The 13,732-nt window shown below is 52.9% G+C and overlaps 1 protein-coding gene across 1 annotated transcript in view; it reads right to left on the bottom strand.

Annotated features, from left to right (window-relative positions):
• MXRA7 (matrix remodeling associated 7) overlaps positions 1-12,106 on the bottom strand; it is a 52,164-nt gene extending 40,058 nt beyond the window's left edge. The window contains exon 1 of the mRNA XM_024206281.2: positions 11,428-12,106. Within this exon, the coding sequence (XP_024062049.1) occupies positions 11,428-11,919 (492 nt within the window). The 5' untranslated portion in view covers positions 11,920-12,106. The remainder of the gene's footprint in view (positions 1-11,427) is intronic.
• Between the last annotated feature and the right edge of the window lie 1,626 nt (positions 12,107-13,732).

Below are 13,732 nucleotides of genomic sequence, written 5' to 3' on the forward strand. Positions count from 1 at the left end.
AGCCCCTCTGCCCAGAGCTGGTCTGCATGACCCTGGAGTTAAAATGCCAGCAGCTGGTCTACACTAGCACTCCGAACATTAGCACCTTCCTCAATAGTCTCCATGCCCCCCCCCCGGCCTCATCTGCATTGCCACCAGCAGTACGACAGCCCAGAGGAAGGTGCTAATGTTCGGAGTGCTAGTGTAGACCAGCTGCTGGCATTTTAACCCCAGGGTCATGCAGAACAGCTCTGGGCAGAGGGGCTAAACACCAGCAGCTGGTCTGTCCTAGTCCCCCTGCTCACACAGGTGGGGCAGCACCAGGACTAGAGCAATAGGGGTGGAGCCACGAGAAAAATGCTAGTCTAGGTGCTAAAGCCCTGTCTGGGCTTTAGCCAATCTGCTTTGTAAATCACTTGATTAAACCACTGGCCCAGCTGACCTCTCCTCCCCTGCGTCCCAGTGCTCAGCTAGCAACAACACCAGCAAGCTCTCACTCACCCCAGTGCCATGTGTCCATTACACATTTCCCTGCCTTCGAGAGCCTTTTCCTCCAGGACAACTGGCTCAGCCTCTCCCCTCCCCGCCCGCCAGTTACTGCCATGGAGCAGCTGCAGCCTGCAAGCCAAGGGGCTTGCGCTCACAGCGAAGGTGCATCCTGAACCGGCCGAAGGGGCAGGTCCACCCAGGGGAGACTCCATGGCTCAGCACAGAAGGCCCTTCTGAAGCTTGTCCCGTTTTTTAGCACTGAACGCTCTGCACACGCCGTTCCCCCCAGGGCAGACTGGGAACCTTGGGGAACACAGCTCTCAGGAGCTAGTCACATGCCCTGGCGGCTGCACCTGGGACCCCTGCAGTATCCCAGGTGGGGAATTATCACCAAGACAGCACCACACCCAGGCAGCTCCTTTACAGTCAGATTTCTGGCTGCGCAAATCTCAGGTTATTTATTCCTCTCCCTGCCCAAGGTCTCCGATCTCCCTTGTGAGCTGTGACAGAAGGGCTGCGTCGCAATCAGACTCCTCTGTCTCCTTGGGATGTCTTGTGTCCGGTCAGCACCAGGCCCCTGGCTACATTCTCCCTGTAATTCGCTAAGTCAGTGTAGTCACAGGTTGGCCGGCCAGCACTGACGCGTCCCTACCGTGTTTAAGAAACCGAAGGAGGCTGCGTCTCTAGTGGTTAGAGAGCAGGATTGGTAGTCAGCAGATTCTAGTCCCCACTGTGTGACTGTGGGCAAGTCACGGCACCTTGCTGTGCCTCAGTTTCCCTACCTGTAAAGCTGGGATAAACCTCACCCACTAATTTAAAAGTACCTGATGATCTTTGGATGAAAGGGGCTGTAAGTGCAAAGTATCTCTCCTCCTCCAGGGAAATCCGCAACTGCTATGGCCAAACTGGATTCAAAAGCTTAGCAAGTGGCTAGCAACAAAACTGAATTTGGGAGGGGCGGGGGGAGCTTATATATGTTAACCCACCGCCCCGGCCCAGTGGAGTAGTTATATAGTAGTGTCATGAACTGGCTAGTGTCTGTGAACCACTGCCCTCTACTGGATGGAATCAGAACTGTCTGATGGGGCATCATAGACCCTATATTGCTAATGAAGATTTTCCTTTAGCCTCAGAAGATGGGGCCTGTGCTTCTTAGAGCAGGAGGATCAGAGTTTTACCCCCACAGCTGCCTCCAGGAAGTTCCAAGTGGCTACAGTGAACACCACAGTAACAGCTCTAGAGTCCCCAGAACCGGCACCTCCTCAGAAGCACATCCCAGATTTGGGGGAAGACAGGGACACGAGGAAGAGAAAGCGATAGACACGTACAAAGGGGAGAGACAACATTCAGGTCCCGCTCGTGTCCCAAACCTCTGATTTAGAATCCTACAGGAAAAGGCTGAATGTGGTTTTCCTTAGAAGTCCACACCAGGCCAGGCAGAATCAGGAGCATGGGATGGAAGGGCAGACACCACATTCCTGCAGCAACACGGGGCGAACCCAAATCCACCCCAAAAGAGCTGCTGGTACCCACTTAAAGCCTGTCCAGGAGACATAATGACAAAGTGAGATCTCATCTCCCCAGGTCCTGGGGAAGGGAGGAGCATGGCAAGAGCTGGTATTCATGGGAGGAATTGGTTACTTCCTGGTGTGGGGGAGGCTGCTGGGTTTATCGTATTTTTAAACAACGTACCAGAGGTCAGAGGCATTCAGAGCCCTTGGATGAGTGCTTTGCAATGTTTCATGCGAATCCAAAGAAAATAAAAACTGCAATGCATTGTGGGTCAGAGCATGCACATAGTAATAAAGATGCTGGCATGACGCACGCTATGGGGGAAAAATGTCTTGCAAAACCTCACTTCACAGGGGAAGGGATTTTCACAGGCTGACAAAATCTCTTTAGTGCTTTCATTATCCTAGTGGTAGCATCTGGACAAGTGCATTTTGTGCCTGACCTGGTACGTTTTCATGATGATTTTGCAAAGCTGCTGCGACTTGGGTCCCAATCCTGCAGGCTGAACTGATGGGCTCCACATAGGGCACAGATCAGCTTGCAGGACTGAGGCTTAAACCCAGCAGCAGCTGGATGTCCCCTGCACACTGAAACTCTGCTCCCTCCTTACAGTTTCTCTCCACCTCTCTCCCTTTGCCCTGTTCAAATCCTGGTCTTAGCTTCCCAAGTGGATATTCACAAGAGCTACCCCATGCCCAGCTGATGCCAGGGTAGCCATCACTGACTGCCAGCCACCCACACAGCAGGGCCATCAGAGCAGCTGGGCTAATATCCACCCCCAGCCATAAATCAAGGCCTTGTCCGCCTGCAAAGTGATACCCCAGGTGGGAGGCCAGCTGGCTTGGCAGGGGAAGTGTCAGTTTATCCGGAGAAGAAGGCCAGCTTTGTCTTAGCACAGTTCACCTTCCACGTGGCCTGCCCTCTCACAACCTGGGCTCCTGCAAGAAGCCCAAGGCTGCTCACTGCCCTGCAGTCTTAGTGCCATTGTTTGCTCTGATTGCTTGGTCTGACAGGCGGTTTCTAGTGCAAGGCGGCGGTGACTGGACCTGGTGGTTAACCCTCTACAAGACGGGCTTGATCCAAAGCCCACTGGAAAAAAACCTCCCCTTGACTTCAGTGGGCTGTGGATAAGGAGATCACTGAGCCCACCCTCAGGCAGAGAACCAGAAAATGAGATTGTTTACCTTCACCATATCTGTAACGGCAGGAGACCTCTGTCCTGTGATGGCTCCTAGCCAAAGGACATTCAGACACCCTCTCTGCTGCTTCATGGAAAACAACCCCTTTAAAAGGCTGTTCTGCCGGGGTTGTTATCTGTCTCCCTCACACCCACACCCCTTCCCTATTTTGGTTTTTGTTACCAGGGCTGCTCGCATGGGAAAATTGCAAAGGGCAGTTTTTCTGGGAGGACCGGTGCTTTGTAATGTTTCTCTCTCACCTCGGACAACGGCCCTGAGGCTTTCCTTAGAACAGAGCATTCCCTAGTGGCTAGGGCACTGGATTGGGAGCCAGGAGACCTGGCTTTATTCCCATCTCTGCCATCAGACCTGCTGGGTGAACTTGGGCAACTGACTTCCCGTCTCAGCCTCTGTTTCCCTTCCCACCCTTTGTCTATTTGGATCATGAGCTCTCCAGGGCAGGAACTCTCTCTCGGTAGGTGTTTGTACAGCACCTCGTACCAGTGAGCCCCAATGTCGGTTGGGGCTACTGTAATAAGAATAGAATTGGGATTTTCTAATTATATTTCTCACAGGAACCAGACCGGTTAATTTCAAAGATGGCTTGGTCTGGTTCTCACACTCCGAAAGAACTCATGATATAAACTCATCTTGTGTTAAAGGAGCTGACAACATGACCAGTGGGTGGTTATCAGAGAGCAGATGATTAGACACCAATCAAAATCAAGTACTTTGGCAGGATCAGTTTTTAATCAAAGGAAGGGGGAAGCGTTACTGGTGATTAAAGAAGCCAGGACTCCTGGGTTCTCTTCCCCAGCTGTGCCACTCACTTGCTCTGTGAGCTCAGGCAAGTCACTTCGCCTCAGTCTGTGGTGTGCCCCTCTGTGAAATGAGTCTGAATCTTAGGTTGGTTGCAAAAAATGAATACGTTTATAACATGCTTTGAGATCCTTCCACAAAAGGTGCTAGGGAAGTTGAGCATTCTGTTCACCTGGGTCCGAATCCTGCAAGGTGCTGAGTACTGCACATTGCCATTGACCTCAGTAGGAGTCGAGGATGTTCCGCACCTTACAGGATGGGGCAGCTCATAAGAATCTCCTTTAGAACGGAGCCAGTTTGCTCCCCCACTTCCTATACATCCCAGCTCTCAGGATCCTTCCAGCAAAGCAGATTTGACAGCCAAAACGATAAAACCACTTGGAGCAGTTATCTGCACTGTTGGCAAGGATCTGATCCCTTTTGTTCACTCAGTGCTGGCCTCAGCTGCTCTGGTTTAGGATCTTCCCAAGGAAGTTGGGCCAGAGCCTGGATGTTTTCACACCCCCAGCTGGAAGCACCTGGAGAAGGCAACATCAGGGAGTGCGTGTGTGCGCGTAAAACTCACACTGAGCTCACTTTCGAAACAACATATGGACAAACTCTCTGTAATAAACTTCAAGTCATCAGAAGGGGAGGGAGATTCTCACGTGCAAGGGGGGTCCGGTAGCAAGGGCCCTGGATTGGGCGTCAGGGTACCTGGGTTCTGTTCCCAGATCTGCCACTGAGCTAGTCACTTACCCTCTTACCCAGCTTTCTGTGGGATAGGAAGACCTCTCCCCCACCCTTCTTTCCAAAGCACTTTGAGATCTAGGGATGGAGAGCACCCTGGAAAGCCCTGATAGCTTTTGAATGTCTGTTCCTTTCCAATAGCATTAACGGAGATGGTGTCTGTAAGGGGCATTTCCGTGGAAAGGATGAGCATGGCCTTTCTTAGCAACAAGCTACCCCAGGCCTTGTCTCATCTACTCTTTGCTAGGAGGAAGCTCCCCTCTTGCCTGACCCATGACAGTTATTGGCCAGGCGCTAGATCCCTTTTAAAACTGCTTCCACGTCAAGGCTTTGCAGCATGACAAGCAGCTGGTAAGCTTGAACTGCTTCTGAACCAGCCCAAGTCAGCTCACCCGGCGGTAAGGCACTTAGACGCAAGCTCCTCTGGCCACCTGACCCCTGCACACTGACTCACCCTGCAGCCAGGGCCAGCAAGAGCAGAGGCCGGGAGAGCCATTGCTGTATGTTCACCCCTCACCCCGTAGCAGAGGGGTCACCGCATTCCATCTTACTAGATTATGTAGATCAAAACAAGTGGAAAAAACAAGCCAGGCAGTCTTGGTATCCTTTGGGGGAGGGAGGAAAGGGATCTCTTTGTCAGACCTTCGTATGATATCAAAGCACTTTACAGACATTAGCTAAGCCTCACAGCACCCCCGTGAGGTGGGGCCTATTGTAGCCATATCACAAAAGGGGAAACCGAGGCACAGAACTCCTAAGAGGCTTCCACAAGTTCACACAGTAAGCAAGCAAGCAGCAGAGGCAAGCATAGAATCCAGGAGTCCTGGTGCCCAGTTCCACTGCTCTAGCCAGGAGACCGTACATCATCTTGATACACTGAAGAGTAACAGACTCTGAAGCGAGAGAAAGTGGGTGAGGTAATCTCTTTTATTGGACCAGCTTCTTCCAGTAAAAGATATACTACTGCACCCACCTCGTCTCTCTATTATCCTGGCACCAACACGGCTACACCACCACTGCATACGACTCTGAAGCTGCCTGAGGAAGAGCAGCAGAGAAAGTTAAACAGACACTGCTGGTTGGCAGTGCTAAGGGAAAGCTCAGCATGGCAGGAGCGTATGCTAGGGAAAAATAATCGGAGACAGCAGAATTCGTGACCCCAGCCAGTCAGCACGAAAGACTAAGACACGCCAGTGCTGCTTGCTCAGAAAAACGCTTCTCCCTCAATGTTCTGGTTGATTGGTTAATGGCTGTAGTGAAATTGGACCACTCCGAGGCAGTACATCTGCTGATCAAGGGAAGAAACCCACGCTGGCACTGCAGAACACCCCCCGCCCCCCAGTCTGATGTACTGATTCATTTATAAAGCTCTCAGCCCGCAGCGCAAACCCCTGCCATTACTACGGAACAGACAGCCCAGCTGACTGTGTCTGGGAATCCTGTGTGCTGAGTCATTTGGGGGACTGCAGTTTTCCAGATTAGACTGGACCCATTGGACAGGACGCATTTCTACCAGCACCAGAAGTTGCCCATAAGATGCCTGCGGCCAGGATGTTGGACCTGAATCTAGACCCAGATCCTTACTGAGGGTCAGAGACAGCTCCACACCCCAGAGTCTAACCTCGGTGCTGTCCGGATAGCACCAGCTTAGCTCACCTCCATTCTACCTCTCTAGTCCCCCTGCCCATTCCTGGGGCACCTTTCGCATCTACTAAAAGCAGGGCCGGCTCCAGGCACCAGCCCACCAAGCTTGTGCTTGGGGCGGCACCTGGAGGGGGGCGGCGCGGCGCTCCGGCCGCCGGGGAGAGCAGGGCCACGGCCGGGCTCGCCGCCCTCCCCCCGGCGCTCTGGCCGCCCTCCCCCCCCGGCGCCCTCCCCCCGACCGCCGTGGGGAGAGCAGCGAGCCCTGGCCCGGGCTCGCCGCCCTCTCGCCACCCTGCCCCCTGCGCTCTGGCCGCCGGGGGGAGAGCCGAGCCCCGCCGCCCTCCCCCCCGGCGCCCGCCCCCCGGCCGCCGGGGGGAAAGCGGAGCCCCCGCCAGGGCTCCGGCTGCCCTCTCCCCCCCCCATGGGGGAGGGAGGGCGGCCAGAGGCTTTTTTGCCTGGGGCGGCAAAAAAGCCAGAGCCGGCCCTGACTAAAAGCCTCTAGGATACACAGAAGTTATGGGGCACATGACTGCCTAGTGCTGCTCCCAACCTCTTCTGTATGGACTCTGCTGTAACAACAAACACAACAGAGAACTGCCATACCCCACTCACACCTCTTCTCTTGGCCCCTCTCCTTCAGGGGTGCAGGGTGAGGTTAGCAGCCCAAGGACAGTGAGCGCTCTCACACTCCTACAGTCTGCTGATGGGAGAATCATCAGTCTGCTGATGGGAAGCCAGTCACTGGCAAAGTCACACCCCAACCTTGGGGTATGTAGCATGTTCTGAAAATTCCTCAGAGAGAGGGGGCGTGGGGAGAGCTAAATACCTTCCCCCAAGACAGAGACCCTGTCGTTTTTACAGTAGCCAGAGAAAGACGTCTCTCTGTCTAGGTGAGCAGCTGCCAAGAAGTACAGTGATGGGGCATTAGCTGTTTTGTATGAAGTCCCCACCCCACACACACTCCCCTTTGAGATGGCACATCTTCTTCCCTCTGCTCTACTGTCCTGAATCAGATTGTTTAGCTAGTGCCCTTGTTGTAAAACTCAACGGCCTGCTCAGAAGAGTCCTAACACAAGCTAGATCTCTCTCTCTCTCTTACACACTCAGCACAGAAAAATGTCCCCCACACCCACCCTCTCCGTCCACAGCCTTAGGTCCACCAGAGAGAGACTGTTTGGAGCATGACCTGAATGAAGTCATTCTTCCCAGGGGGGAAAAAAATGCCTTGCATGGCAGAGAGGGCCTATTTTAACTCACTTTGGGAACCTGTGGGGGAGGGGGGGGGAAGAGGGTGATGGAGGGAAGGAAGCCCTGCCCAGGAGTGTGCTTGTCAGGGAACAGGGTGGGCAGGGAGAGGAGAAAGGGGCAGAGCAGGGAACAAAGCTATTGCCCCAAGTTTGCTTCCCTTGGGAGTTTGCTGGCCATGGAACTGGGCTTTGCTCTTGGGGGCAGTTGGGGCTGGCCTGGGGCAGGGTTCCTGGTGGCACAGAGCAGTTTCCCTTGCCCTGTTTTGTCAAAGGAAGCGCTGCGGTGAGTCCATGCCCTGATTAAGTGCCCGGCGGGGTCAGTGTCCCAGCTGTGCTCCTCTAAGTGATTAGTCATCAAGGTGGGCTCTTTTGGGGAGCAAAGTGCACCAGTCTTCAAGCAGCACAGCAAGCTGCCCGCCTGCAGGCATGCAAGGTGGCATCACTCGGATCAGCCACCTCCCTGGCTGCCTAAATCGCTTCAGGGTCCAGCCCTCCATTGCCTTCTGCCTGCTTCATGGCCCTTCTCATGCTCTCCTCCCCCTCCCCGGGCACTCATCTAGCATCAGCCTCCCTGCTCTATCCTTTCCCACAAGCTCAACACTGGTGGTGCAGGAGCCTTCTCCTCCGCAGCTCCTGCTGTTCAAAACAGACTCCCCCTCACTGACTCTCCACATCTCACCTGCACACGCCTCTCCCTCTAGAGCATGTCAGAGGCCAGTTTGTATGGGAGACATCTCCGGTTTATACATCACTGGACTCTAGTCCAGTGGTTCTCAACCTGTGGTCCATGGACCCCTAGGAGTCTGCAGACTATGTCTAATATTTCCAAAGGCGTCTGCACCTCCATTCCAATTTTTTTAGGGGTCCACTCATGAAAAAAAGTGGACCAGGATAGTGGTTCTCCATCCACATATGCCCCATGCTTTATGGTTTCTCCTGTACCTGACACATACACACCTCTTCTCTCTGGACATACTTTACAAGGAGGCAGCCATGCCACCCTACGGACTCCTATCCTTCAAGAGTGCAAGGTGCTGAAGGGGTTAAACAACCCTTGTTTTAAGATGGGGTTGGGGAGAGAGGCAGAGAAATGTAGCTGCAGTCTGTCAATAAGCCTGTGGAGCCCAGACAACAAGCCAACTGGGCAAGGAGATCAGACAAGCTGGTTGAGACACCTTCACTGTGGATGGCGGTCTCATCTCATTTGCCCAGCCCCATCGCTGAGCAATGAAGAGACGCCTTCAGCTGCAATCGCTCTCCTTGCGAGTAAAACCGGCAGGCTCCTGTCCCTCTGTCTGGAAACGCCCTGGCTAGCTTCTCTGCCCACTGACCAAACCCAGCCAGGTTCTGGAGTGAACTCTGAGCAAGCTGGGGGACGATGCAAACCAAGGCGCACGGTAACGGTCACCCTGACCGAGTTACTGGTTTGAGCATGAGCATCCAACCCCGACAGAGCCATGTTTGTTTAAAAGGATCCGAGCGGCTTTGGTTAGTGAAGCTCTGAAATAGGGACCGTGTGTGGGGTGAGGTGTGTATGTGTATGAGAGAGAGGATGAAGAGCCCTCCAAACAAATAAGCCTGGAGGGAAGCCAAGGGTACCGATGGGAACCCTCTATGAAGTCAGCAGTTTTAATGGGTTGCTGCCCATTTCCAGCCAGAAAAGCTGGGACACATATTGGACCCTGCAGCTGACTGAGGAGTGCAGAGAAACCTGGCTAATACGCTTTTCGACAGCAAGCCTAGTCAACAGGGTGGCTACCTCCAGGGCTAGTATCTCCCCAATTTATGCCTCCAGGTATCATCCTCTTTATCCCAGAGGCAAAGTACTCCCATTATGAGATCAATAATACGGACAATCCTCAGTGGGACAAGAGATAAGGATGTCCTCAGGAACAACATGACCAAACTCGATTTTCAGAGGTGCTGCCCGTGCGTAAGTCCCACTGAACTCAGGGGGTTATGGGAGCTCAGCACCTCTGAAAGTCAGAAGCTAAGTAAAGTTGAGCATGGATACTGCCCAGGCCCCACTACAGAGACGTTACAGATCAGGAAGAGCATGGTTAAAATATAGGCCTGCAGTCATGTGCCAAAGTCACCACGCCTGCTTCAGTCTTCTTTCCATACTAATTAATAGGGCTTGGCACATCATCTAGCACATTTCCATTCATAGAGCTCAAAGCACATTACAAAGCGTTAACCTCATTTTACAGGTAGGGAAATGAAGGAACAGAGTGACTTGGCCAAGGTCACATAGTGAGCCAAGAATTGTAAATTCTCCAGGGCAGGGGCTGGCTCTGTTGTGTCTATTGTACCATGGCCAGGACATTTTAAAAGTAAAGTTAACAACAACCTAACTAGGCATCTCTGGCCCCCAGGCCTGTGCTCCCTCCACTGGAATATCCTGTCTGGAGTGTGGGTTTTAAATAGACACCCCACACACACACTTTTTTTTTTTTTTTTTTTTAAAGCCACCCTTAAGCTACTCACCCAATGACCCACAGATGCAAAGTGCCCTTGAAAATAACCACCAGGCAAACCCTGGGGGAAAGCTTTTGGTAACTGCAATTCAGCAGGTTCAGGCAATTCATGTTTAAAAGAGTGAGAGAAGCATCAGGCCAAGTTTACCATCCCTTGGCGACTGGCCCCCTGGAGTCCTGGCTGTGCTGGAGGAGGGGTAGCAACGAAGCATGAACTCTTCATGCACCTTGGATTGCTCATTTATTTTTAAGCAGCCAAGATCTGGAGCGGTGGGAGGATTTACTTTTGCTGCATGGCACTGGTTGACTGCCACACACACTGCAGATACCCAGGGCACTTTTCAGGGCTACTGGGCACTGAGTCTAGACTTTGGGAGTCATCTCATGCTGAGACTGCAGGGCAGTGCGTTCAAATCTCTCCTTCCTTGGCATGGGGGAGGAGGGGCACTGGAGGCCGCTGCACAAGGGCTCATCCCCATTATATTCAGAGCCGCAAGAAGCCAGCTTCCACCAGAGACATCTAGATAAAGGGTGCAAAAAGGAGACTGAGGGGGAACCCTCTGAACCCCTTCTCCTTATCTGGATTAGTGAGGCCAGTGATAGAGAGGGAGGAGCCTCACAAACCAGATTTGCAGACTCAGGTCAGCTCAAGCAAAGATTAATCTGACTTGCATTCAATTCTCAGAATTTATTTTTTTTAGAAGAGGTACAGGCAGGGCGGGTTGGGAGTTAAAATCCTAAATCAAAATTTCAGTGGAGCAACATGAAGCAGCATTTTGTTCTCACACTCTCAGAAGCAACAAGCTTGTCATAACTCATTAGATCAGAGGAGGTGGGAAGGAGAGAGATTAAATAGATCTGAGGTTTGGGGCAGGATGGGATGATCTGGAGGCCACAAAGAGAAACAAAACTGGCTGGCTAGAGGCATTTCTGTGCCAAGTGCATGAGATCCCAGTGCAGAAGTAACTGTACAGACCCTGTGCACAGCACTGTATGGGTGTGCCTGGACTGACAGGGGGTTATGACAAACACCAGGTTTCAGGACAACCGTAGCATCTGCTGCTGCTGCTGCTGCCACACACACACACAAACAGCAACACAACTTCTAGGTGGGGAGCTGCACACACGTCATTCCCACAGGCAGGAGTGCTGGCACAATTTAGGGGGGGGGGAGGTGCTGAGAGCCGTCGAACCAAACTGTACACCCTGGATAATGGAAACCACTTCAAGCCAGGGGGTGCTGCAGCTCCCCTAGTTCCAGCACCTACCCCCACAGGGCCAGGCAGCAGGATCCAACCCAACTTCCCAAAGTTACACAAGGAAGACGAGCTCTCCGGAGCTCCCCGCTCTTACCTTGCTCTCGTCCTCCTCGTCCTCCTCCTCCTCCTCTTCTTCCTCCACCACCTCAGCAGCCTGGCGGGGGATGTTCATCTCCTGAGGGTGGCTCTGCTGGTCTGCTTTTGCAGTCCTGGCTGCCGCTGCCACCGCCTCCTCCTTGGGCTGCTGCTCTTCATTCTCCTCGGCTCTCTTCGCCTTCCCCTCTTCCACCCCAATCTCCTCCACCGGGATCCTTCTCCCCTCGTCCTTCGCTCCTTCCTCGTCCTTCTCCCCCCTCGGAATCCCCTCCTCCTTCAGCGCTTCTCCCTCCTTCCCTTCCCCCTCGCCATCCTTCCTCTCCTCCCCCTGCTCGGTTGCCTCCTGGCCCTGGGACCCTTCCCCCTTGGCTGTCTCGGCAGCTTTGTCCCCTTCCGTCGCTCTCAGCTTCACAAAGACCGAAGCCAGGATCACAGCCAGGACTGTGAACAGCAGCGGGACCGCCAGGTACAGATCCACGGCCACATCCATCTCTGGGCAGCCTCTGGAGCCGAGTGGCAAGGGACTAAGGGCGTTGCTTGTTTTTTTTTGTCTGCCTCCCCTGCGCGGCTGCTGCCTGGGAACAACTGACCAGCTCTGATTAATTTCAACGGGCAGCGCAATCTGCGCGCAGCTGTTAGCGAAATCCCGGCTCTGCTAAAGCTGGATAGGGTTTCACAACATACACAGCAGCCGCGTCATTTCCCAGGGCCCTGCCCACCGCTGCCTTCCCACCGCGCAGGCAGCCCAAGTTGTGAGGTTTTCTCTCTCCCCCTTTCTCCTTCAGTGTGTTCTCAGCCCGGGCCCAGCCCCCCGCCCCGAGCATTGAGAACCAGGTCTCCACTCCCCTAGGAAAGGGGTCCCCCCCCCCGGGGGACGATGTTGGGAACAACCAAGCTAGCCCGATGGAAATGATCAGCTCTCCTAGGGGCTGTGTCCAAAAGGCTCTTTCCAGAAAGTTCCGGGGACTCATCGAGTTATTAATTTAAATGAGCCTTGTTTTGATTGTAGCAGTGTTTAGGCAGCACCCTTGTCCTCCTCTGTAGGGCACCGGACTCTCAGCCCCTCCCTCTTCTTCCTGGAGCCCAATTAAATTCACTGCATGGGCATCTCCTGACTTGGATCTGACTGCAGGATCTGGGGACCCTGTAGTGAATAATTTGCACCTTATTATCCCTTTGTTCGGTAATGGAAGGGCTGCTCATGGGAAAGGTGGATCTGGAGGTAAGAGGATGCCAGAGCTCCAGAATGCCTCCTCTTCCTCCCTCCCTTCCTCCATGCTGGAAGTGACAGGAAGCCCTTGTTTGTGGACTAGCCAGGCTGCCCTTTGCATGGATAAAAAGGACTAGCAGGGAAAATTAGATGCCTGTATTACTCCCATCTGTCAAATGGGGTTGGTTATACTTAGGCTGTGGAATGGTCTCCCGAAGGGAGTGATGGGACATTGCGTGGAACGTTTTAAAACTAGATTGGGCCAAATGCTTCACAGGGACCCAGCTGCATTGGACCCAGCTTGGACTGGGTGATTTGTCAGGACTTTTAAGTCTCTGCCATCTAGGATTCCCTGCCTGTGGGAGGCTCAGTTAAGGTTTGCAAAGCACTTTGAAAATAGAAGGTGCTATATGAGTGCTAATTATTGTTGCCACAGTGGAGTGTCAGGGGAGCAGACATGGGAATCTGGATCCCATAGCTACCCCAGCAAACATTCCGTGGTTGCATATGTGAATGGGCAGTTTATTGATTGACTAAAAAATAGCCCCCCCACCCCATCCAAATTAAATCCCAAGGGAGGGAGGAAATGGACTGGAGCTGATTCTTGCTGCTCTGGGTAATCCTATCAAGCAGGAGCTCATTAGCCTATGGATATTTGTATTCTTAGTAACAAACAACCACAGCACTTAATCTTCTTCTTCTCTGTGCAGCTTTAGGTTTCATGGGAGATCATTATAGCCACACTACAGCTCAACCCGAACAATAACGAATGATTTACAGCTACTCGGGATTTAGAGATTCAATGCAGCATCTCAGGCCTCTCAAACACATTTTTTGTTACCTCTCCCCTCCACTCTTGAGGCTGGTAATGTTATGAGCATCAGAAAATTTGACTCATTAAATAGACCTAATGGGAAAAGAATGTGGTATGCCATAGAACGAATCCTCCATCATCTCAGTTGTCCTTGTGGGCTATAGCTGGTGGAGGCTACCTCTTTCTCAAGCTGTCTCCTGTTATAATGGCCCATTGTTCCCCGGGGTGGGCCTTGCCAGGTTGAGAGCCTGACGTCTGTCAGCTCCCTTTTTGGCACTG

The sequence above is a fragment of the Terrapene carolina genome, unplaced genomic scaffold, assembly GCF_002925995.2.
Source record: "Terrapene carolina triunguis isolate 2854851 unplaced genomic scaffold, T_m_triunguis-2.0 Scaffold192, whole genome shotgun sequence".
In the NCBI taxonomy this organism is placed as follows: domain Eukaryota; kingdom Metazoa; phylum Chordata; order Testudines; family Emydidae; genus Terrapene; species Terrapene triunguis.